Raw genomic sequence first — 26,411 nt, 5'->3', positions numbered from 1 at the left:
AGGAAAAATTAACATAAAATACAAGCGCACCAAAACTGAGCTCCAATTAAACCATCCAAACCGAGTAGCTGGAAGAATAGGATGGGTTATTAATAGCCCTAGCTGTGGCATGGTGTAACATTTTTGTATGGTTGTGGTGATGGAAGTTTCTAAGCCTGAAAAATAGAAACTATCAAGAAGTAGCAGGAATAGGGCCCAGCCCCTGAGCTCCCCCTGAAACTGAACCGGGGTGGCAGCTCGTCCGGTCCCGGGGACGCGGGGTTGGGGCGGAGGCGGAGGGAGGGGAGCTCTCGGAAGGAGCGGGCTGCGGTCCGGGAGGGCGGGGAGGGGAGGGAGCGAGGACGGCGGGAGGGAAGCGGGGAAGGACGAGTCGAGGAGCGCAGGATAACCGCGGGCGCTCGCGCGCGCTGCCGGCCCAGCGCGGGACGGACGGACGGACGGCGGGCCCATGCGGCGCCCCCGGCGGGTCCCGGGACCGCGGTCGGAGCCCTGCGCCCGGCGTGTCCAGCCGCCGGCGCTCTGACTGCGGCCAGGAGCGGCGGCGGAGGCGGCGGCGAGCCCGCGGAGTATGAAGAGGATCTGAAATGACCAGCGCGCGGAGACCCGTCCCGACGCCGCTCAGGCGCTCCATCAGCGAGCAGCTGCGGGACTCCACGGCCCGAGCCTGGGGCCTGCTGTGGAAGAGCGTCCGCGAGAGGCGGCTGGCAGGTCAGTGCCGCGGCGGAGCCGGAGCCGGTGGGTGGAGGCGGCCGGTCCCGTCCCGCCCCCCGCGCTCCCCGGGGTCCGAGCGGGCTGGGTGGCTGCGCTCCCTCCCCGCCGGCCGCCCGCAGCAAGCCCGCGCCCGTGGGTGTGGGCTCGGCCGGTGCTCGCAGGAGCCGCCCGGGCGCTGCACGGGGCCAGGAGCCGGGACACGGTGCCCAGGCGCGGGCGCTGTCCCCGCTCACCTGAGCGGCCCGGCCCTGCCGCCACCCACCGCCGCCCCAGGGGCCCTCCGCGAGGGCTGCCCCTCTCCCAACGTTGCCTTTTCCACGGAAAATGTCCACTGCGTGTGTGGGAGGGAGAGCCAAGAGAAGACCGGCGAGCATATGCCAGGCTGGGAGGGCAGCCGTCGGCGGGTCGGACTTGGGGAGAGACAGGTGGACCCCTGTGTGTGCAGGTCGCAGCCACGCTGCCTGCCCTGCGGCGGCCAGGCCCTCCTCAGCGGAGGTTATGGCAGAGGGCCTCCCTTTGGGACCCCTGCCCGTGACCGGAGGGAGACAAGCGCTGATGGCTGGGAGCCAGAGGTCCTTACCATCCGTGCATAAGTTAGGACGCGGCCCCTGCCCGCTCCAGCCTGCACCTGTGCCCACACTTCTTCCCTTCACGCTTCATGCCCGCAGGGAGCGGCCCCGTCTTCTGCAGCCTTAGCGGGGGCATTGAGTCCTTACCCCTCATACCTGCCCCATTACGGGAGTGGGCCCGCTCCACAGAGGGGCTGCTAGGCACTGTGGGATTTCCCACCACTGTCCCCAGTTCTGGCTGCTGGAAGAAGGTGCAGGAGTCGGGGTGTGTTTGGAAGGGCCCCTGAGCTGACCATGAGGAGTCTCTGGACCTTATTGCTCTCCATCTCCCCAACAGTGTTTCTGAGTTGGTCAGTGGTAGAGGTAGAAAAGAATTCTCGAGAAAGTATGAAGCTTGGATAGGGGGAGAAGATGCTGGGGGTGAAACTGGAGATTTTCTTCTCTGGGCTCCTCCCTTTCCCCTCACTGTAGAACTGCGGATGTTCTGACCCTACACCCCTGCGGCCACATCTCCCGTCAGCGTGACCGCTCTGGGCAGTCGGTGCCTAGAGTCTCCATCTCCTCGAGCTTTAGGTCCTCATCAACCTAACGGGTCCAATGGGAAGTCACGGTTTCATGTCCATAGTCAGCGTGAGACGTTCATTCCACATTTTCTCTCCAACACAATTGCCCCATTTAGTTACCACCTAAGAAATGAACAGATTCTCAGTCTGGACCCAGAAATAAGTTGTGGTAACCTAGTAGTTTTGACTCTTGATTTTTAAAGACTTGTATGTACCTTGCAGACTTCAATTACCGACGATCAGTAACTTTCCCTGATATTGTGCCGAATTGAATACTCCACTTGATAGATGGTGTTAGAACTTTCTGTGGTCTAGTAAACTGGTTGCTTCATAACTTCAGAATGCTTGCTGCAAATGTCTCTTTCATAGCTTCTGTTATGAAGTCTGTTGGGTTTGCTAAATGAATGGATCTTCAGGAACAAGAAGTCTTTCCAGGGTGGCTGCCAAGGCTGTGCTCAGCCCTTGTGGAGCGGAGGTCAAAGGCGAGTCAGCCCTATCTTTCTTGGAAGGAGACCTGGGGGGGAAGACACTGTAATGTAAAGACTGAAAACCACTAAAATTAACTAGGAAAGCCATTCATTCACATGAGTTTTAGACATTGCAGTGTCTTACGGCAGTTAAGAGAAAAAGTTTTGATTCTGGAAAATAAACTATAGGTAGAGATTTTAAGATTATGAATTTTCAAAAATTAAGGCTAAAAGTGGCTTCAGAATGATAAATATGAGTTCTCTCAGAGCAGTGCAGTTATTTTTTTTAATAGCAGTATGAGGTTTTAAAATGTTTGATCAGAATATTAATATCTGCTTACCCATAATCTGCTTACCACTCTGCTAACAGCAGATGCCAGCAGGTTATTCAGCTGGGACCAAACAATCCTCTGTGAGCAGGCTCCTACTTCTGCTTCTCCAAGCCAGCTGGGATTCTTGCCACAAAACCAAGCCAACTCCATGAAGGAGCTTTTAGATGCAAATTGATTTTCTTGGGTTTTCTTGCTAAGGTAGCTAAAATATGGAACTTTGGCCACGGCACATTGAAATACTTAAGTTATTAATGTTGGCATCGATTTTAGGTGTAAGTATTCTTCATTTGTAAAAGTGTTCTTTATATGGTTCAGTTCACAATATCAGAATAACAAACTATATAAATGCACCCGACCCCAGAGTGCTGCCCCGCTAAGGGATGATATGAGGCCATTCACTAAAAAAAAAATCTTTTTCTATCAGATAAAATTTTTGTGCTGAGACTTTTTAATTTCCCTAAAATTATCTTTTTATTATCCTTAGTCAATAGGACAGTGTTCAGGGTACTTTATAACAAACTTGTGTTTGTTGTCCAGAGAGTTCTAAAGGTTATTTGATTCTCCCTTTTGCTTTTTTACATCTCAAGAAAGGAAATCCTTACTCGAACTCTCTCTTACTTCTCTTCATGAAAGGCTATCTGGTCAAAGAAACAGAGACAAGAAGTAAAACCATCTAATCACAGCGTAGCCTGTGGATTTCTGTGCTTTGGGATCATGTGTAGGAGAGGAAAGGACTATACATAATTGCAGAAAACATTCCTTACATGTCACAATGACACAAATACTGAAGCCAATGGAAAGATAAGATCTGAATGATGCTACACTTTGTTAATTTCATTACAGAACTTTAAAAAAGAACTGATTTGGGAGCTCTTGGGCTTTCCAGTTCTGTAGGAGCAGCCAAATTTTCGTCAGATTGTGGCATTTTTGCCAATGCACACATCTTAATTTCCCAAGTCTAATCCTTATAAGGATCAACAAAGATTTTCTCAATATTGATTATTGTAATAATGGTGGTAATTGTTGTTTATTCTCTAGATGATAAAGTTAGCGCTCAAAGCAAGATTCTAATTCAAATTGTCAGAACTCAAGGGTCACCTGTGTTCATTGGCTGTTACAACACACTGCCTCCATAGGCCTCATGGGGACACAGGGTCCTCAAACCCTTTCGCTACAGCTCTTTGTCACCTATACTTAGTTTAAAAATGAAGAACATAGTTAACTAAGTTCACACAGACTTTTTCTCCCGGAGTGACAGAGATAACCCTGACAACTAAAATAATGTGTCTCCTCGTCATCTTGTTGGGCTGGGCAGTGTATGGACTTACAGAGATTTGGAACCGACAGACAGCCATACATCTAGCTTGTCAGGGCCCTGGCTGGTGGCCTGCCCACGGCCACTGATCTCAGAGGCCCAGGCTGCAAGAACACGGCGCTGTCAGGAAGCCTAAATGCTGTTTCTCCAGGTGGATGAGTGGCATTTCTTTTGGCTTCCTTTGCTCCTTAATCAGACACCCCTGGTGACAGCTCTTAGCTTGTATAGCATCGTTCAATTCTGCAGGCGTGAGCATACCCTTTAGCTCTTGGTGTTTATAAGAAGTCTGAACTAATTTTCAAATATTAAGGTCTGAGAAAATCAAATTGAGTTTTTTTTAAAGCTTTCTTGCTCCTTTATTTTAAAACCCTACTGTATTTAAATGTAAATGTAATCCATATGCTTGATTCCTTTATAGTCTCATAATAATATTTATGTAGCTTATGAACTAAAAGATGTCCAAGTCTTTTGAACTCTTTTATAGTCTCATTTTAAATAATTTCTCTTAAACACAAAAGTTATGTTGCCGCCAAGAATAAACTAACTCAGTGATTTTCAATATTTTACATTTTATGGCACACATAAACTAATTACTAAAATTCTGAGGCACACCAAAAAATGTATTATAGTTCACATCAAACAGCTATTAATATGTTAGCTATTGTATTTTTTTTTTTACAATCTAAGGGAAAAGAGGTACCAGAGCCCCTGAGTAAATAGTCAGGTATAGCATGTTTTAAAAATTCTTGTGGCACATGGGCTGAAAATCGCTAAATGAACCTAAGATACTGAAAAGTTTGAGTTTCACTAGAAACACTAATTCCATCAAATTTCAATGAGTTCTTGTCACGTCAAGACAGGTTCATTCAGACTCACAGTCAATAGCAGCGTCCTGTGATGTAATGTAAATATGAGATTGGGATTTGAATGAAGGGTAGGACCAAGACCAGAACATGGGCCATACACACTTTCTTATTAAAGTCTAATTGTGCTACATGATATAAAAACAGACAGGACAACACCAGCCTCCCTTTCCAGGTGTCCTTCCTTCCACAGTGCCCTTCCCCCCGTCGTCCCCTTGCTGTGAAGAACTGCCACCCTGCTCTGTCAGGGTTCTGTTTTGTTTGTAACATTCTTTGAAAAGGGAGTACATTTAGATGTGATTTATATTAACAATAACAAAAAAAAGTCAAATCAAGCCCGGCTGGTGTGGCTCAGTGGTTGAGCATTGACCCCTGCACCAAGAAGTCGCCGGTTCGATTCCGGCCAAGACACATGCCCAGGTTGTGGGCCCGATCCCCAGTGGGGGGCATGCAGGAGGCGGCCAGTCGATGTTCTCTCTCATTGATGATTCTCTCTCTCTCTCTCTCTCTCTCTCTCTCTCCCTCTCACTTCCTCTCTCCCTAAAATCAATAAAGGAAAAATATTTTAAAAACATTCAAGCCAGGTAAATGTAAGTACACATCAGAGCAGGAGGGCACACATCAGGGTCCTCAGCCTGGGCTGCACGTGCCATGATCGGAAGCCTTTCAGAAACCTGCTGCTTCTCGAGATCCTGGCTCAGTTCAGAGGGGCCTGGGGTCACCGCTTTTTGAAGTTCGGAGATGTTCCGAGGGACGTGCAGGTTGAGGACCAGTGACTGACACGACCGTGTGATGACTCACAGAGGCGTGTGTGTACTGCAAGGTCATATTCTAAACCCCTCTGAAAAGTTTTTGCTTACGTGAAGCTGGAGTGAGCGTTAATGTCATTGTACAGGGGCAGGGGAAAAGAAGAAGGTACATGCCTATAGGAGAATGAGGAAAGGTACACGAGTTGGTGGTGGATGTCAGAAGTATGGGCACCGATTATCAAATCAGATTGAGCCTTGTTGCCAAAGCACAGAGTTTGGATTTGGTTCTATGTGTGATAAGAAGCAAAGAATTTTAAGCAGAGGAGTGACAGGGCCTGAATACATTACCAGCTCGAGGTCCAGGTGAGACAGAAACAGTGGCATGGACTAGGGTGCCGGTGCCGGGAGTGGAGAGACAGGAGCAGCTTTGGAACTGTCTTGGGAGCTGTTAGAGGTGAGGGAGAGGGGCCGGGACTCCCGCCCTGGGGCTGGGCGGACAGCTGGCAGGGTTGCCCGTTGTAATTGCAAACTGAACTTTCCTTTCGCTTTCGCACAAGACAGTGGAGGAGCGAGGCGGTCTCCTCCTGCGGGTTAGGGCGCAGGTGCCTCCCGGCGTCCAGCAGTAACGTCAGGAGCTGTTTCCAAGTATAGGTTTGGAAGATATAAATCTGGGGTAATCTGACTGCATGGGGTCACTTAGGAAGGTACTGCCGATGAAAGGAGCACCCCAAGGACCAAGTCCTAGGGCGTCTTCAGCTTACAGCACAGTGGTTGGTGTAAATTATATACACAGGGGGGCAAAAGTATGTTTACAGTTGTATGGGAAACAGACTGTTCTTGTATTATTATTTATTAATGGTTGTGTTATTTTCCCCATGAAGAACAGTGAACCTACTTTTGCCTACCCTGTACTATACACAGGGCGAATTTCTGGGGAATGAGAAAAATACCCACACTGTTCCTAAATTCAGCGTTCTTGTGGTAGAACAGTAGTAGTGTTCTATCAAAGAATCCTTAGTTAGTTGGTCCTAGAACAGTTGATAACTAAAAAATAATCATCAAAAGCCTCACTAATAAAATACAATTTAAATTTAGAAATGTTACAAATTAAAAATAAAAATTTAAAAATAATATTTGAAGGAAAGACTTCCCAAGGTTGGCCCATACATATAAAAAATAAAAATATAGATAATTAAACAAAAATGGTCTTGTCCGGGGCAGTGCTGCTCAGCTGGTTGGACCATCGACCTGGGCACCAGAAGGCCGCGACCTCGACTCCCGGTCAGGGCACAGGTGGGAGGCGACAGTCCATGTCTCTCTCGCTCCCTTCCTTTCTCTAGGATCAGTAAAAAAATGGTCTTAGCAGTGATGTTTCTGTGGTTACTGTAACTTGTTGGCCCCACATATAACGGGTGAGAGTACTGTACTGGCGAGGTGGCTTCTCCAGGGTCACGCTCTCTGGGAACATGTTGTCTAATCAAGCAAAGCCTAGCTTGTAAGGACAGTTCTCTATACTGAGTGTCTCAGCTCTGCATCTATCAGTTATGTTTATCCACAGTAAAGTTGATTGAAGGGTGATTGCTCAGTGAAAAGTAGATAACAACATCTTAAATTTTTGTGTTTGTACGGAACATAACTTGAACTTTGTCTCGGCTATCGGCAGTCTGCTGGCTAACCCTGAGAAATAACACAGTGTCCTCCTGGTGCCAGAGTAAGAAGGGATGATGTTCGTTGATTGCTCTGAGTACAAGACACAAGTCCCATTAGTTAGCTAGAATTTCTTGAGGAGTCTACATGATACAATTTTTGCCCATCACAAATTTGATTACTTAGACATGGAGCCCATGTCTATGAAATTAATATATACTTCTCCTTTGTGCATTTTATGTCTTATGTTGAACAAACAACTTATAAAGAAAAATTTGCTTGGAGACCTTGTACTTTTCTGGGGGTTCATCTAGCAGTATATTTTTATTCTGCCCTTTTGCAAGTTTTTTGATATTGCAAAATAAAAACAAAAGTGTTTTGAAAGCGTTACAACATTCCTGAGCTTTCTTCCAGATCCTTGTTTAGTTCTACAACAGTCAAGTGACAAACATTTTTGTCATGTTTGTAGTTAGTCAATAAGTATTTATTGAGCCATGAAATAGCATCCTTGTCAAAACATGTTGGGACTATGGTGCAGGATATTAATTCAGTACTGTCATTTGTCCTGGCAAAGCACACAAATTTCATTATTCTGCTCAAATCACTTAGCTCATCTATTTAACTAGAAATAGAGCAAGCTTCCAGAAGTTGCAGAAGGACACTATAGAATGTGCCATGACCACACAATATTGTATTTGCAAATCTGCTGTGTCAAGCCATCTCACATGCTCTGGCCGAATATTTCCTTACTAACATTCTTGTCTCAAATAAAAATCTCAGAATCCTATGGTTGTTATTTGGTGGAATAGGGAATACTTAATCTGTAGACTAGCACGGCATACTGTTGAATACTTCTTTCTCCTGTCTATAAAGGAAATTAAAGGAACAACAGAGATAATGGTTCTGCAACCTCCTGCAAATTAATACATTTACTAACAATGACATTAAATTGGGATGTTTTATCATATGCCTCTTACCCTCTCTCCCAAGGGCTACCGTGGAAACATTTCTGGGTTCTTTGAAGGATCATTGAAAGTGCTTTCTAATGAACTTAATATTTATTATTTGAATAATATCCTAAAAATACAAATATTTGATTGAATATCTGGGAATCGTAACAGTGTAAGTTACACCCATATCCCGCTGCACGGAGCCTCTGGGGGTCAGTGACGTCGCAGAGATTGGGGGGGCAGTGATGTCACAGAGATGGGGGGCGCAGTGCTGCCCTCTTGCCTGGCGTTGAGTTGTGTTTATCACAGAACTCTCCCAAAACAGGACGGATTACACTTCTGGCCACGAATTCCCGCCACAGTCTTGTAAATAAATTATACATTTTAATCCCCTAAAAGACTTCATAAGCAATAGACATAACAGAGGAGCAATTGTTAGACTGAAAATAAGCCCTCAAGAAAACAAAAAAAAACTGTTACACATTTTAATCATTGTCTTATTTCATTCTTTCCGGAAAGAAAGAGGAGACAATTTGTGCTCAGTGTTTGATTTCTAGCTCCTCAGTCTCAAAGTAACGACGACAAAAGGAAAACGTGCGTCCGCGGTCCTTCAGAGGAGCACCGTGGGTGGGAAGGGATTGAGGCCATGTGAGATAGCATCGTGTGTGTACAGTTGTGCTGCGTAATGTGATCAACATCTGGGGAATTAGCATCCCTTCAATCGCACTGTTGATGATAAATATTTGCCACTGCTATGGCGACATTGTTAGGACCACAGGTCACCCTGCGCAGTGAGTGCGTATCACTTTACTTTGGCTCACACAGCCCTGCAGAGGAGGGTGCGGTTGGTGGTGTTTGGGCATGATGGAAGGCAGGCGTCACATCCAGTGACTAAGCGCAGGGCTGGAGCCGAGACTGCGCGGGTTTGAATCCTGCCTCCGCCACTCAAGCTGTGGTGCCTGCGCAACATAGTTAATCTCGGTGTTCGTGTTTCCTCATCTTTGAAAAGGAGGATGAACATACTACTTCACTTATAGGGTTGTTATGAGGATTAAATGAGTTAATATTTTTAAAGCACTTGGCATAGTGTCTGGCCCCTCATAAACACTGGATAAGAGTTTATTTAAAAAAAACAAAAAACAAAAAAAAACAAAAAAACCAGTGGAGAATAAAGCAGGAAAGACATATTTCCTGGTAAAACGATGCTTTTAACTCCAGCCTTAAATCGCCCACACCCTTCAAACCCCGATTCCTCTGCCTCGTTCCCGTGTCGTATGAACCCCCCTTAGAGCCCATGTTCAGGGGTTTCCAAGGGCTAAGACATAACCTAACTCCCTTTGCTCTGACTGGACGAGTAAATCAAACACTTCATATGTCGTTAGCATGGTTGGCAGCATCTCGTGTAAAACCATTAGTGTTGGAGCATGAGTCATTCATTACACTAACATTCTGTCTTTCTGAAAGATCATCAATTACGGTTTGTTCATCAAAATCACCATCATCTTTAGAAGTATACAACCAAAAATCTACCCCCATGTTCTTGGCCTAAATGGGATTTGACAGAAACCTAATTAAAAGGAGAGAATTTGGACTAGATCATCTCTAGGTCCCATTTAGCTTAAAAATCAATGAGTCTATGAAAACAGACCATGCATCCAAAGGGAAGGAAACGCCTTATGTCCTTTAGTTCCCTTTCTGTGTGGATTTCATAGGGCGTTCGGACAGAGGGAGGACAGAGGGACACCCCAGGACGCCTGGTGGGTACTCCCCGTGTGGTGACCTAGCTCCATCGACAGCAGCAACTCCCAACTGGTACTTCCTGTTACCTGGAACTACACCTGTGGGACTGGAGGGGGACAAGCTAGGAGTCCAGGACCTGCAAACACCTAGGAAATCTCAGCCATCTCTGGCCGGCACCACACTCAGGCAGGGCTCAGAAGGGCCCCACACTTGGTGTACTGCTCTGCTGTTACCATCTTGTTGTTATTACTACTTTTTGAAGGGAGAGCTCACATTTTTATTCTGCATGAGGCCTGGAAAATGAATGGCTGGTCCCGCATCCAGCCTCCTGTAGAATCGTGTTTTTCTTTCATTTGTAAATTCACCTACATGGGTGATTTGGTGGTAATTAAATCAGATAGAGTGATGTGTAAAGTCACAGGATATGAGATCTGGAAGGGACCTTGAAGCTTCCCCTTGAACATCTACAGTCTGCAATTCACACGCTCTGTGCCCCGGCTCCCGGGGAAGGTGCTGTCCAAGAAACTGCGCTTTACTTTACTGTCTGTTGACTCTGACAGCATTTTATGAAATAAGGCAATAACACTACCCCTGGTATGTACAGAGTTATCATGCATATATATTTATTATTACATACATTCAAGCAAATATTCTATTTAGTTTTTTAAAGTATTACAGTGCTTTAAAAGTATTACATATAATAGGAGATGGGGACACATTACAACTCTTAATAGGCTAGATTTCCAGATCCAAGGCTTGTTTTAAGAACTTAATTAAGCTTTTTCTTAATTAAAAATGTATTTGCAGTAGCTATAATAAATTAATATATTAAACCACTGCTATTAAAATCACTGAGGCTATTATCTGTGCAGGTTTCACCTAGGGGGATTCACGCAGAAAAGGGAATTAGAAGTAGTAACACAGCCTGTCCTGACCACCAGGGATCCCCAGCACATACCTACCAGCATTCTATTTGTCCTTATGTCCATCTGTCCTGGTGAAGCTGACCAGAGTCTAGTCTCTGAAATCACATGGGCTAAGCCCCCCTTTTCTCCTGGAAGCTATACATAGATATCCCCATTTAAAAATAGTTTTAAAAAACACATTCTTTTTTGTTTGAAAGTTAAGTTTCTTATTTAATGCAAAGTATTTCTGGGAAATTAAATAAAAAGAGCGCATGAATTTTTATTTGATTTTAAGCTGCCTCAAACAAGAATGTATCTGTGTAGTTCTGGGTAGCAGCACAAATGCAGAGGCAGGTTCCGTCCCTGTCGGCGATGCGGCGTGTGGAGGGCAGGCCCGCCGGCGCAGTGCCTGGCACCCAGCTGTCCCTGATGGTGGTCCACGAGAAGCAAGTGACATGACAGTGGCCTGGGAAGCCCTCTGTGGTTAGCTCTGAGCACTCGGTGAGCATGAGCTGCCAGCAGCTTCCGTGGAAGACCCTGTCGACTTTTACTTTCCAGGAAGATAGGAACTCTGTAGGGGTACATCAAACGTTAGTGGCACAGTGGTCAGAATCCAGACCTTCAGGTTCTGGGTATCCCTGGGGACACGGTCCCTGCGTCAGTGCTCACATACAGTGATTCTCCGTGCCCGTGCCTGCAGGACAAGGGCTCTGGCTCATCGGCGTGGACAGCCCAGCGGCCCTAGCAGAGCCGCGGACGGGCGCCGCGCTGCGGAGTGAGTGGTGCGCGGGTGCGGACGGCCCATCGGTCCCGGTCACGCCGAGCGCCGTGCCCAGGCCTTCATGCGCTGTCTCGTTTGCGGGACAAGCTTCAGGTGGAGCAGGCCGGGCCCACGGTTAGCACGCGCGGAGCTCGCTTTGATCCCTCTTCTATGTGGGTGTCCCTCCTGGGCCTCGGGTGGGAGGACTTGGGGCCTGCGGTGTGCCAGGCCCCTGAATCAGGCTTCTCCCCATCATCCTGGGAATCCTCACGGCAAGACGCGGACGTCATGATTAGCACCCCACTTTTAAAGATGGGGTACGTGGGAAGCCTGGCTCAGGCCAGCACAGCTGGTGACGTGGTCTCCGCTGGCCCCCGGTTCCTCCCTCTGTCCATTCCGATGTGTTTCATGTTGCAGCCTGGTTCTTGTCTCCCAACAACATTGCTTTTGTACTGTAATAGAGAAGTTTTCTCTTACATTAAAAAAAATCTGCCCTGACCGAGCAGCTAGGTTGGTTAGAGTGTCATCCCAATGCAACACAACTGCGGGTTCGACCCCGGGTCAGGGCTCCTACAAGAGTCAGCCATGAATGTGTCAATAAGTGTTTCTCTCTCTCAGATCAATCAATAGAAAATAAATAAAATAAATAAATGGGTCTATGATTATAAAAAATATCCTTTTATCTCCTACTGTATAATCCACATGTTAAAGTAAACTGGATTTTTTTCTTCTTCAACTTTTTAAAATCAGTTTTTATTTTTATTTACAGTTGACATACATTATATTAGTTTCAGATGTACAACTAAGTGATTAGACATTACATAATTTACCAAATTATCATCCTGATAAATCTCACACGCATCTGACACCACACATAGTTATTAGACTATTATGGACTATATTCCCTATGCTGTACTTTCTATCCCCATGACTACTCCTTAACAACTAATTTGTACTTCTTAATCCCTTCACCTTTTCCACCCATTCCCTCCAACCCTCCCATCTGGCAGCCATCAAAATGTTCTCTGTGTCTGTGAGTCTGTTTCTGTTCTGCTTGTTCATTTATTTTGATTTTTGGATTCTATTGCTGATAGATATGTTTTTATTGACAACTTATTGTTGCTATTTCTCCTCCTCCTCCTCCTCCTTCTCCTCTTCCTCTTCCTCGTCCTCCAACTCTAACATTTCACAAAATGCTGGTTTGGTGGTGATGAATTTTAGCTTTTCCTTGTCTGGGAATCTCTTTATCTGTCCTTCAAATCTAAATGACAGCTTTGCAGGATAGAGTAATCTTGGTTGTAGGTCCTTGCTCTTTATCACTTTAAATAGTTCTTGCCACTCCCTTCTGGCCTGCAAAGTTTCTTTTAAGAAGTCAGTTGACAATCTTCTGGGAGCGACTTTGTAGGTAACTAACTGCTTTTCTCTTGCTGCTTTTAAGATTATCTCTTTGTCATGAACCTTTTGCATTTTTAAATTATGATGTGTGTTGGTGTGGGCCTCTTTGGGTTCATCTTGTTTGGGACTCTCTGTGCTTCCTGGACTTGTATGTCTGTTTCCTTCACCAAGTTAGGGAAATTTTCTGTCATTATTTTTTCAAATATGTTTTCAATTTCTTGCTCTGTCTCTTCTCCTTCCAGCACCCCCATGGTGTGCATGCTGGTATGTTTGAAGTTGTCCCAGACATTCCTTGTACTATACTCATTTTTTTTGGGGGGGGGGGGGAGATTCTTTTTTATTTTTGCTGTTCTGATTGGGTGTTTTTTTTTGCTTCCCTATATTACAAATCACTGATTTTTTTTACAAATTTATCTTTGTTGTTGAAAGTATTACAGATTTCCCCTTCCTTTGATTCTTGGCTTTATCTACTCTACTATTGATTCCTTGTAAATTATTCTTCATTTTAGTTTGTGTATCCTTCATTTCTGACTGGTCCTATTTTATGCTGTTGGAGGTTCTCACTAATTTTCCTGAGCATCTTTATAATCAATGTTTTGAACTCTGCATCTAGTACATTGCTTGTCTCAATACTGTTTAATTCTTTTCCTGGACTTCTATTCTTTTCTCTTATTTAGGACATGTTTCCTTGTCTACTTATTTTGGCTGCCTCCCCATGTTTGTTCTGTGCGTAGTAGAGCCACTCTGTCTCCCAGGTGTGGCAGAGTGGCCTAAGTAGGAGGTGTCCTGTAGGGTCAGTGGCACAGCCTCCCGATCACCCAGCTGGGCCCTTGATGTGTGACTGCCATGTGGGTTGTACACCCCCTCCTATAGTTGAGCCTTGATTGCTTTGGGCATGTCAATGGGAGGGATTTACCCCCATACTGATCAGCTGTAAGGACTGGCAGTGAGCACTGATCACTGACCTTCAGTCACTGTGGGGGATCCGCTGTGTAGGGGCCCAGCCCACAGAGCAGGACTTACTTCAGTGGGACTCTGGTGCCCAGTGTCTTCCGCTTGAGTGTGTTGCTTGTGGAGGTGTTTGGATGTGATGCTTCAACATGGTCTGAAGCTGTCCACCAGGTGTGCTGGCTCTGGGGCTTCCCAGGAGGTGCAGGCCAACGCCAGCTACTGCCTGTGTCCTGCCTGGGGCCACCCAGCATGACCTACAGATCGATCTGCAGGTGGCTGCTTCTTGTCCCGGGCTTGGAGGTGCCGGAAGAGGCCAAGCTGTGAACCAAGGCCCGATGCTGCTCGTGGCAGGGCTGGAGCCGCGTAGCAAGAGGTGTGGGCTCAGTGCGGGTAGATGCTGCTTGTTGGAGAGATGTTAGGGAAATCTGAAGCATGAATCAAGGCAGGCCATTCGTATGAAAAAGTCACTGGAAACAGCTTGAGTGGGCTTGAAAGTTGGGTGGGGCGAGACCTCCGGGAATCACCGAGGGGCAGGGGTGACCTGTGTGAGCCAGGTTGATAGAGATTCAGATATGATTCTGTTCTACTGGCTCTGTGGGGAAGGGCTTATCCAAGGAACAATGGCTTCTGCCAGCACTTCTGCCTGGGAGAAAGCTGACGCCTCAGCTCTTGTCCTGATGCTGGACAATTCGGTTCCTCCGGTCAGTCCTTGGGGCCTTTCAAGCTGCTGCCCTGGTGCTGGAGCCCAGAGGGGTGAGTCTGAGTGAGGCCGTGCACGGCTTTGTAGGAGGAACGGCCTGGGACTCTAGCAGCCCTCTCTCCCTCAGCCTCTGTCCCCTCCAGTTTTCACAGCCAGAGGTTATGGGGACTTCTCTTCCTGGCATGGGACTCTGGGATGGGGGCCTGATGTGGGGATGGGACCCCTCACTCCTCAGAGGGGCTCTCCACAGCTGAGATATCCCTCCCAATTTCTATCCACCACAGGTGGGTGTTGGACTAGCTCATTCTGCATCTCCACCCCTCCTGCCAGTCTCAGTGTGGCTTCTGCCTTGATCCCTAGTTGGGCGACTTCCATTCAGCCAGATTTCAGGTGATTCTGCATGACGGCTGTTCTGCAGTTTAGTTGTAATTTAGATGTTGTGGGAGGAGGCGAGTACTATATTTACTTATGCCCCCATCTCCAAAATAAACTAGTTTTGCAGAAATAAAAAATGAATGTCTTTTCTTTATCTGTGAATCATTTCCTAGCAAGCGTCAAAAATGTGAATGGCATTGACCGAGACATGATATTTGTTTATTCAAGCTCTTTATTATGGGGACATTCTAGCCAACATTTGATCCTCTTCTTTCTTTTAACTTAAAAATAAATAAAAAAATATTAGAGCACATGGAAGCCTTATAGATTATCTTGCCCAAGCCATTCATTTTATGAGCTGACTGAACCTCAGAGAGATGCAGTTAACCTGTTCTGGGCCACATATCTCATTAGTGATAAATTTGAGCTTAGAGTCCAACTCCATGTCACACTGAGTGACTTGGGATTACAGGTGAATTCATTCTTGGCCACCCAATCATTAGCAAAATGCCCATGTCTGAAATGAGTCTAGGCTGCAAACTTCTTGAGGGAAAATGGACCTTACCTTCGAGAGCAAAGCTTTCCCCGTGAGAGACGTTTGTGTTTGCTGACAGCCTAAACCTCTGTCTCAGGACACTGAAGGACTGGGACTGGTCGCTCCGCAGTGCCCAGTTCACCTCTGGTGGCCGCGGACCCTGCCTGCCGGATGATACTCCACCCCTAGGTGTTAGGACACCTGTCAGCTTCCTGGACTCAGCAAGATAACCCGTTCCCGTCCTCCGCCTCCTTCCAAGGCGCAGTTTTACAGCCAGTAGAAACCAACACTGCTGCTGTCGCCCAGGTTGGGTTGGGAAAATGGAGAAAGCATAGTTGTGGTTTAAACATTAAATTTTTCATCCATTTAAGATGAAAATGTTCCCCTTTGACCATTTTTTTAAAAATCACAGAGCTAGAGGAAAAATGACTTTTTAAAAAATTTTCTAAACGATATTACTTTCTTTTCTTAAAGACTCCAAGTTCTCATTGACTTAACTTATTCAACAAATACTCATTCACTACCTGCTGCGCTCAACACTGGCCCAACTACCAGGCATTCAGTGTTACCCCAAGGGGACCACATTGGCGCCCCCCGGTCTTCCAGGGAGCAGGAGACAGATAATACTGAGCAGATGCGCAATGTGTGTCGTAAGTAACACATTCTGAAGAAAATGAAACGGTGAGAAGAAGCTGGGGACTGAAAAGGGGTGCTGCCTTTGGGTCAATGGCCAGGGAAGGGCCATCTGGGGAGGTGGCCACGGGAGCAGAGGCCTTCAGAGACCCGGGAGGGCAGGGTGCACGGGTGTGGGACAGTCCGGAGGCGGCCGAGCAGTGATGAGCAGGACAGAGGAGGAAAGGGGTGAAGGTAGTCAGGCCCCCTGGAGCCCTGCTGTGGCCGGGCAGGAGCTCCGATCTCGGCTGTGACTGGCTGTGCACAGGTGGCAGGTGTGTGGCAGGGGGGAAGCAGACACGCAGAGCCCCCTGAAGTACCAAGTGCAGTGCACGCCTCAGTTAGAGAAAGAAGTCCTGGTGCTGCTCGCATCAGGGCCCGTTGCTTAACCGCACGGAGAGGGAAAATAACCTCTGGCCCTCAGCTTTTTATGCAGGGGGAGGAGTTAGCCAGATTCGCCCAGCCATTCAAAGCACTTACTTACTCATATTCCAGATACGTGCTACGCTGTGCACTGAGAGTAAAAAGGTACAGAAGCTCTCCCTGGCCGGTTTGGCTCAGCGGCTGGAGCGTCGGCCGGAGGACCAAAGAGTCGCGGGTTCGATTCCAGTCAAGGGCACGGATTCAGTTGTGGTTTGGGCCCTGGCCCTGGTCCGGGTCCTGTTGGAGGCAGCTAGTCAGTGTGTCTCTGCATAGATGTTTCTCTCTCTCCCTCTCACTCTGTCTGAAGATAAATGGAAAACTATCCTCGGGTGAGGATTTAAACATTAAATAAATAAATAATAAATACAAAAATAAAAAGGTGAAAAAAACTCTGTCTTCCCCTCGTGGACTCATGGGTCGTGCAGTAGCAGAAGAATGACACGACCAGAGGGGGTCAGAGGGTGGACTGTGGAAGCTGGCCCTGCACAGGGACGGGGCAGGGAGCCGGGGCTGGGCCTTCGCGGGAGGGCTGCCCTGTGCAGGGAGCAGCTCGGGCCCAGGGCCGCAGAGGCCCAGCACGGCAGCGGCTCCGCTCCACGGGAGCCCTGGGGCCACCCGAGCAGGTGGAGAACAGCCGGCGAGGTGAGCGGGACGGATGGGAACTTCGGGGCCTCGTCCCTTCGGGGCCTCGTCCGTGACGTCCGGTGCCGTCTCCGAGTCAGTAAACGCTTGTCTAGCCCGAGGACTTGGTGATTACGTGAGTCCATGTTCCTTCCTCCACTGCGCTTGGAATAAGCATCACAAGCCCGGTTTATTTTTATATCCATGTTGTCTACCTTACCCGGCTCTAACAACTTCAAAGAATATCCGTCGGAGCCTCTTTTCTTGCATGGGTTGGCAAAAACACCCGAGGTCGGTCTTCTGTGCTTTGTAAAGATGACTTTTGTCAGATGAGCAGAACCTACAGCAGATCCTGAGCTTTGCAGCGTCCAGCCTCTCTTCACCGGGCTTCTCACTCCAAGCACTGGTGCAGTTGCTTGGATTTGCACGTTTCAAGTCGCAGTGTGTCTGATGTCCGTGTGCTGTATAACAGAGACTCAGAAGCCTACAATTCCCACAGTAACACGAACATGACTTCTTGACCAGTTTTTCAGAAGGCTTTTGGGCAATAGTTACTTTCAAAGGATTCCCTTGAACAATGACCTGGAATGGAACTGTATTTACTCATTCATAAGCATTAATCAATGGCCTACTCTACGCAAGATTACCTATCAGGTACTAGGGACACAAATACAAATATGATAAATTAAAATTGATGACTTCTTGTAATTCTGATAAAAAATGTTGTAATTCTCGCCTGGGTCAGTTTGGCTCAGCAGTTGGAGCGTCAGCCTGTGGACCAGAGAGAGAGTCCTGGGTTCGGTTCCCGCTAGGGGCACCTACCAAAAGAAAAAAAAAGAAATGCTGTGATTCTCTGACTTTCGTATACATACTGAATGGCTTTAGGTCAATGGTTAAGAAGGTTTTATATCATTTCACTAAAAAGAGTTGAGTTCTTGGATTATGCAGAAGCTCAGCTTCTTGTGGGAAGCTGGATTTGTTTACCTAACACGCTGACCAGAGGCAGGGGGATCAGAAGTGTACTGTCCGAGAATCCCCACTGAACAGCTGCGTTGCAGCACTCACCTCCTGTTCAGTGGTGCTGCCCTTAGGAGCCCTCAGATATCTGGGACCGCCTGAGGGAGGGCTCTTCAAATGTCACCAGGGCAACAACAAAGTGACATGCATGAAGTGGCCCCTCTGTGCCTTCTCTATGAAAAGCATTGAATTAAATCGTTGCAGAACAATCATCTGCATATGAAAGCCAGCGGACTGGAGAACCCAGCTGAAAACAAGGCTGAATGCATGCGGTTCCTGCCTGCGCAGATCACTGACTGGAGGGCGCACTCAGAAATCTGCTCTGACCCAGGGCCCCGTGTGGAATGTGGGCAATGGTAACGCTGTACTTCTGACCTCCAGGGAACTGAGAGCCACATTAGGGAGATTGTTGGGATGGTTAGAGAAAAACTCCCAGCTATTCCTTAACCCTGATTCTTTACCCGTCCTTGGTCAACCTTTCAAAAGTATTAAGCAGTTTCCTACTCTGCTTGAAACCATTGCTCCCCACCATGGAGACCCCAGCAAAACACAACAGCTGCTTTACTGAGTCCTTACCATGTGCCAGAGACTGTGCTAAACTTGTTCTATTTCATCCTAATGACTTGTAGGGTCAGTAGTATTAACATCCTCATGTTATAGTGAGGACATGAGACTCTGAAATGTATACGGGTTTGGGCATGAGTTCACAAAGCTAGGGCATGTTCCGAAGCCAAGACTAGACCAGGTCTCAGGAGCCCTCAAACCTCTGTGCATACTGGTGTAAAGGGACCTGTATGTTGCATCACATTGTCTGCCATCAATATAGCTGGCGACTGCTTAATCTAGAAGTCATAGTAGGAAAAAATATTTCTACAGACTAAGTTAAGGATACTAATTCAAGAAAGCCTGTGGAGAGATTGTATATGAAAAATAAACAACATGTAATGTTTTAGGCATGAATAAACCAAAATAAGACAGATTTTGAAAAATGTACTGAAATACATTGAAATTATATTGTTATTAGTGGCCCACCCGCTTATCCAAACAATGCTGAAATCTCTTCCTGGGAATTGGCAGCTTTTGAACCTCGCAAGAAAGGGGTCGCACTCCTGTTGGTTGGCTGTCGACTGTGGATCCCAAAGGAGAACAAAACCTTGTTTTCATCAGATTCAACCACGAAACTGCAACTTTGCGAGCAGGTCCGTTTGCTAAGTACGAACACAGCACCGCTGATCTGTGCTCGGAAGGACAGTCTTCCCGTTTAAAAGTGTTATTCATTTACTTATAATGATAAAACTAACATGTTGATTATAAAGACAACATGTGGACTATAAAAAGCACCCAAAGATAATCACTACATACATTTATAGTGTAACTCAAAAGAGCATTTTGAAAATATATCAAGCCAGCAAGCCAGTATTTAAAAAAATAAACGTGTGCCCTGGCCGGCATGGTTCAATGGTTAGAGTGTCGAACTGCACACTAGAGGGTCATGGGTTCGATTCCCAGTCCCAGTCGGGGCTCATGCAGGAAGCAGCCAATCGATTTGTCTCTCTCACATTGATGTTTCTCTCTCTCTCCTTCCCCTCTTCCTCTCCACGCTCTCTAAAATAATCAATGGAAAAAATATCCTCAGGTGTCCTCTTTCAAGAGAATATTTTTAATGAAAACAGCAGATATGTGGTTATTATAGATATTTTTAAATGGTAACATTGCTTTTTAGTCACAATCTTAGAATGTAGCATTCTAAGATTGAAGGGCTTTTGTGAATAAATAAATTGTTTTATAGATGGATCATATTTTTCAAGGAAAATTATAATAGCTACTGCGACATTTTGAGTGCAACCATGTACCAGCTCACAAATTTTGTATTTAACACTCAAAGCAGGCCTAGGAAGCACAGTATTATATTCACGTTTCATGTGATACAACTAAAGCTTATGGAAGATCAGGAATTAAGTGAAGTATTGTGGTCAGGGCTGTCTTCCCCTATGGCTCATGTGCTCAACCATTAAGCATTCTTCATAGGGGAAAGCACAGCTATCTCTGCTTAGATAGAGAAGGAACACACACGTTAAATCACGCACATCGCCACTTGAATGTTACTGGACTGCTGAGTAAGATAACCTATGCGAAAGCATTTGGTCAAAGTCCTGTAATGAATCCTCAAGTTTCCGTAGAAAAGAATCACCTGGGCTACTTTTCCTGTACACGAAATCTAGAACCTACTGGTTAGAAAGTCAAGTTGGACAGGAATTTGTGTTTTTAAGATGCTCTGCAGAGAACTGTGAGGCTGTTGATCCACTTTGAAAACCCCATTTTATCATAGCAGATGTTCTAAACATGGTTTCCTTTCCTTTCCCTAAAGATCTTTGGAAGAAAACCAAACACAACAGTTTAAGAGTAGGGCTCAGTTCATAGGATATTGTGTCTGGTTTCCATTATTTTATTGAAATACACCAAAATAAAATTTCATTTCAAATTTAGCCTCTTACCCCGATGACCTCTTTGTGAAACATTAGTGTGCAAAAGTGGCATTTAGGGTGAAAAGGTCCTCACAGAAGCTTGATTTGCTCCGGCCTTCAGCACTCTGCCGGCCTGGGGAGCAGCTAGTGGAGGGCCAGGTGGGGATACCCTGGGATTTCCTGTTTATTCGCTTTACCTGTTTTAAATGACTTTATACATCCTGTGATTTTCACAGTTGTTCTGAAAGGAAGCTTTTGTATTGAACCTCGTTGAAATGGAGCACTTGTGTTTTTGAAGGAGGGGAGGTAGGGATACATCTCCTTCGGGTTTTCCATGAGTTAGTGCATTATTCTCTTCCAGCGTCACCTTTCTGCTGTCAATAAAGGACACACTGTTAGACCCCGTAAGACTGGTGATGGATTCTGAGGGTTGTAAGTTACGTATTAGACAGTTCAGGTGGCAGTTTATACATATTTTTGGCTCCTTTTCCCCATTTTTCTGTCCTTTGGATGTGTAGCATTTGGAAAGTTTCATCCACCCTGTAACGGGATGGGCAAGAGAAGGGGATTAAAATTAAAACGTTTTATGGCGCCTCCCAGCAACAGGTCTTGTGAACAAAGGGATTCGAAATCCTAGGTCGTGCAAGGTTCTGTCGTCGCTGTCTTTGCTCTCTGTGTAAAGGACAGCGGGGCCGTGTCTGTGGACAGAACTGCTGGGTGGAGAGAGCCGCGGAGAGTCCGGGGAAGGCCTCCTCCTGTTTCCTTCTGGAGCAGCTGAGGGTTGGATGACGGCGGGGTAGGGCGCAGGCGCCGGCAGGAAGTAAGTAGGGCAGGTTTGCTGAAAGCTTCAGAGAGAACGGCCAGTGTCCTGTGATCCTGGTGACAAACTTTCTGACGTGTAAGTTCAAAATCCTCGCAGTTCACGTGTTAAAAAGAGAGAGAAGAAAAATGTATATGATGTACCCTGTGTGCTTTTATTATACAAGAAATGAAATCATTAGTGCCAGCCAAGCAGCCCCAGGGCCAGCAGGATGGCGCTTGTTGCGTAGGCTGGACTGGCAGCACCACTTTCTGAAGGGAAGGTTTTAGGGGTAAACTTGACATAGATATAGGAGATCAATATAAGAGGATCAGTCTGCAAGTATTTATGACTACCTTCACTGTTCTTAAAAGACATATAGAACCTTTTTAAAAGATAAAAGTAGAGGTGTTTCTATTTTTATATCAGTAATCCAAATATCTTAATCCCTTGAAAACATACAAATTACAAAAATCACATATAATATCTATTCATTAACACTGAGTAAAATATAGAAAGCAGTAAGGTCAGCGTGGGGTAGGAAGGCGATAAAACACCGAATACCCTTGTCTTTGAGTAATCTGCAAGATGCCTCTTGAACAAGTTGTGGAAGATTTTTTTAAGAAACAGGAAATCAGTCTTGATGACGACCTTGACTTTGAAGCTAGAACTCTGATTCTCTATTGAACATCAGCTTCTGTTTCTGGGTTTGATACCGCTGGGACATACAGATACACACTTACAAAACGTCTATTTGGAATTTCTAGTCTTTCGGAACTGGATAAAATTAACCCAGTTTCTAAGTTGGGTATGAACCCTCACCCTTGGCACAAGGAGCTTCTGTTGTGCAGGACCTGAGGAACGCCTGGCTCGGAGGTGCCGGTTCGTAGATTCAGACAGTTGGGTTTTGATGAGAATCTGCACTGTTCATACCCCTGTAGCAAATGTTTTCAAATATTCTCAAGTAACGCACTTAAGTTGAAAACAAATACGGATTCGCTTACTTTAGAGTCAATAGTAATTATTGTATTAGTAGTATATGAAATCTATCTTCTGTTTGTGCTTATTAGGGTACTCAGTTCACATGTCACATTGTATCTGCAGACCTTTAGCTGCCTTATACACACAGAGAAAACACACTTAGAATTTAAAACAGGCTTTGGCAGAAAATTATTTCAGCTGTTGTGAAATATTACCCTTTTTTTAACTGCTCACTCCAGACAGTCAGAATGATTGTCAGCTGTGGAAATGGACTTATGAAATTCCCAAAAGGAATGCAAGAGGGTCCTGTTGTTGTTTCTTTTGCTCAGTGGAGACTGTGGAACCAGACCAAAGGGAATAAGGTTCGAGTAGAAAGCAGAGGGCCTGGAGGCGTTTCTGATGGAGCGTTTGGGGCAGTCGGGGGCTCAGGCGTGAGGTCCGGTGGCCGGCTTTGCCCACGCCCCTTCTGCCCTGGCACTGATTCACCAAGGCCAGAGAGTCGGGTTTAAGGGCTAGGACAACGGGAAAGCCGGAGATGGGAGAGAGTGCTTTGACGGTAAGTACCTGCCCAGTCGGTGTGGCTCGGCGTTGAGCGTCGTCCCATGCACCAAGAGGTCGCCGGTTCGATTCCCAGTCAGGGCACCTCTCTTTCTCAAATCAATTAAACAAAAATGTTTTTAATAAAGTGAAGTACACAGGTTAATATGGAACTCATGAGATTTCAACCTAAGTGCACTGTGCCTTGTAACGTTCTTTTGACTTAATAAAGCTATTGTCATACTTATAACCTGCAGGTCTTTTTCCATGTGAACCGCTGCCCACCTCCTCTCGCCCACCTGTAACCTGCACATGTTCTGTGGTGTGTGCACCCAGGGGCTCTGGTTGCTGCTGCTCATCTCTGGCTGAGTGAAAAAAATACGAGGCCTTAAAATGTAGTCTCTGACTGTGTTATAGTTCTTCCCTGGTTTCTATCTTCATCCTTGTTTCTAAAAAAAAAAAAAAAAAAAAAAAGTGTTTTTTTTTATATCTCATAAGAAAATTACACAGCTGATTGTTTATAATGGCATGGCAATTTAACTAATTTAATGTCTACAATGGCCTCGTGCATTTCAGAGAATGAAATATTAGCTCACATTAGTAGGAACGTGAACTAGATTACATTATCATTGCATGTACTGATTCAGATTTTCAGTGTGGCTGTCTCTTCTTTTTTAACTCCTGGAAGGCCCGGTTTAGGAAGAGGGAAATAAATCAACTCTTGTGCACCAAAATAGAAGGCTTTTCAGTCCTGTTTCTGAATAGCTGAATAACGCTCTGTAGCTTTTCCATGACATCTGCGTGAGCAACAGCTGTTAGGTCATTCTTAAACTCAGTTCGTATTTTAAGACGTTCAACATTTTTATGAGTGGATATAAATTTTCAAGTTTTATTTGAAGACAACATGCCTTTCCAAGATACACAGTATAATTTCTGGTTCATTTGTTAGGCAATGAAAATGTGAGATGCCTTTTCTAAAGTACTCCAGTGGTTGAACTTCTCAGCAGACCGGAGAACGCATGCACAGCGGAGTTTGGGCTCCTTCCGCCTGTGAGACGTGACTTTACCAGTTGCATTTTTTGAGACTCATGTTACTAAGACTTTGGGCTGTTTATTTGTACATTGTGTATATTATGAAGAAATGTAAGTCACTCTTGTTCGTCATTATCAGACTTGGAAAGTTATGTGGGTGAAGATATTAGATCCGATGGTGAGGAGTGAATTGATTTCGAAATGAGATGTGATAATGCGTCGGCATTTGCACACGTGCTCCTAAGCACGGTGATTAACGAGCAGTGAAGGAACAGGATCTGCCGAACACCCACTTTATTCAGAATTTCTTTTTGTTCACAGGTCATGGTGAAATAAAAAATAAAAAGGGAGAACACAGTCTCCTTTTTATAATTACGTGAAAATTTAAGCTGGTGCATAAAATCCACAGCTTTGATGATAATTACAAAAATAGCTAAATTTACCCAGATTACAAATTAATGCTCTACAAACTGAGTTTATAAGTACTCAAAGAAGAGTGAGGAAACAAACTTCTGTTAGCAAGGATCCCTTGCAGACGGCCTCTGAGAAGAGACGCCTGTGGCTGGGCTGGCGAGAGAGGTGGGGAATGAGCTGGTGCGCGTGGAGGTCCGGGAGTAGGAGAACCCCGACTCTGCTGCCGCCAGCGCCCGGCGTGGCCTCTGCACAGAGTACACCGCCAGGCGCCATGACTATACAAGACATGGTCTAACAAGCTGGAGTACTCGGTATGAAGCAGAGGTGCAAGCTTGTGCTAGAGAAGGACACCAGCTCAGGTGTCCTTGGCTAGAATTCAGCCACCTGAGAGCTGAGCATGTGCTCGGTGTTCTGCGGAGCATCATGGAAAGACAACACCTTGGATGGAGGTGGGAGTTTGGAAAGCAGGTTGTGGAAATGCTCTCAAGGCGAATGTTTAAGAAGAAGTAGAAATTCACCCAAGGATGGGGAGGAGGGAAGGAGGCTCTGGAAAAGACCAGCAGAAGAATATCAAAGACATTGACCATGAAGCCGCAGCAAACTGGAAGCGAGGGGTCTTGGATTGCTGACCCCGGATCAGGATGCTACAGGACATGAAAACGGGCGTATTCAATGCAGCCGGTGGCTTCTATTTATTGTGTTCGTGTGAGCTTTTATTTACTAAAGTAAGCACTTATTCGTATTACACCATAATGAAATTTTCCACAGGGGTAGCAAATTTTTCATTTTAAATGCCCTATTTTTCCAAAACAAAAACAAAACCCCGGTATCTAGGGCAATTCACTTATGATAAATTTTTTCAAAAAGCCTTCCCACCAATAATATTTTATTTTTTATATTTTTATTGATTTCTAGAGAGAGAGGAAAGAAGAGGGAGAAAGAGAAACATCCCAGGTAAGAGCAGAACATGGATCAGCTGCCTCCTGCACGCCCCCTACTGGTGATAGAGCCCACAACCTGGGCATGTGCCTCGACAGGAAATCAAACCAGCAACATTTTTGGTTCACAGGATGATGTCCAGCCAACTGAGCCACACCTGCCAGGGCAACATTTTATATTATACTTATTTTTTACTGGATACTTATACAAATGTTTACTTGTTCAAGTTCCCCAATATTCTACAGTGTTTTGAAAATATCAAACAGCCATTTTACTAGGAGATTCAAAGGAAATGATGTGTTTGGGTTCACAATTTCAGTTCTGCTAATGAGGATCTGCTCATTTGGGAACTCACTATAATTAGCTAAGAGAGAACTAAAAAAATGCTATTACCTAAGGAAAAAACTGCCGGCAGAATTCTGATAAATCTGGCTGAACAAGTGGATCACTTCTTGTGGAATTTTTAATTATCACAGATTTTGCTGTTACTTTGATCTGAATGAGACGTTCCGCAATAAATTTGGCCTCTGGGTCCAATACCAGGTATTCACAGACTTATCCAGCAGAGTTCGTGTTTTGTTTTGATTTGCAGAGGAAAGCTATGTTGCCACATGCCTACTCAAATAAACGAGCAGAGCATCGAGGTGGACCCCTCGGGAAGGAACAAGTCCACATAGCAGAAGTCTAACACAGCAGGGTGAGCCATGCCAGGAGCATGAAAACAGGCAGAACCGCATACGCTTTTTCGTTTAGTGATGCCATCCCTTGACCTTTACCCGCACCCTGAGTCAAGCATGAATGCCGAAGTATGGAGTCTTGGAAAATGAAAGAATGGGGAAAGGTGGGGGGAAGGGCAATAAAAGGAGGGGCAGTGAAGGCATGGTGCAGTTTCTCAGGACAGGAATTTAGGGGGAAATGCCCCTACCAAGGGAATCCCAACTTGACAGACTGTCTTCCCCAGCTAGGTGGCACCTAGAACCTATG

The 26,411-nt window shown here is 45.7% G+C and overlaps 1 protein-coding gene across 1 annotated transcript in view; it reads left to right on the top strand.

Annotated features, from left to right (window-relative positions):
• Window positions 1-584: 584 nt before the first annotated feature.
• Window positions 585-26,411, top strand: part of STARD13 (StAR related lipid transfer domain containing 13) — a 239,307-nt gene continuing 213,480 nt past the window's right edge. The window contains exon 1 of the mRNA XM_036249813.1: window positions 585-708. Coding sequence (XP_036105706.1) covers window positions 585-708 — 124 coding nt within the window. The remainder of the gene's footprint in view (window positions 709-26,411) is intronic.

Source organism: Molossus molossus, unplaced genomic scaffold (genome assembly GCF_014108415.1).
Source record: "Molossus molossus isolate mMolMol1 unplaced genomic scaffold, mMolMol1.p scaffold_m16_p_9, whole genome shotgun sequence".
Taxonomy (NCBI): domain Eukaryota; kingdom Metazoa; phylum Chordata; class Mammalia; order Chiroptera; family Molossidae; genus Molossus; species Molossus molossus.
The sequence above is the reverse complement of the archived record's forward strand: the minus strand, read 5'-3'. Positions and strand labels throughout refer to the sequence as shown.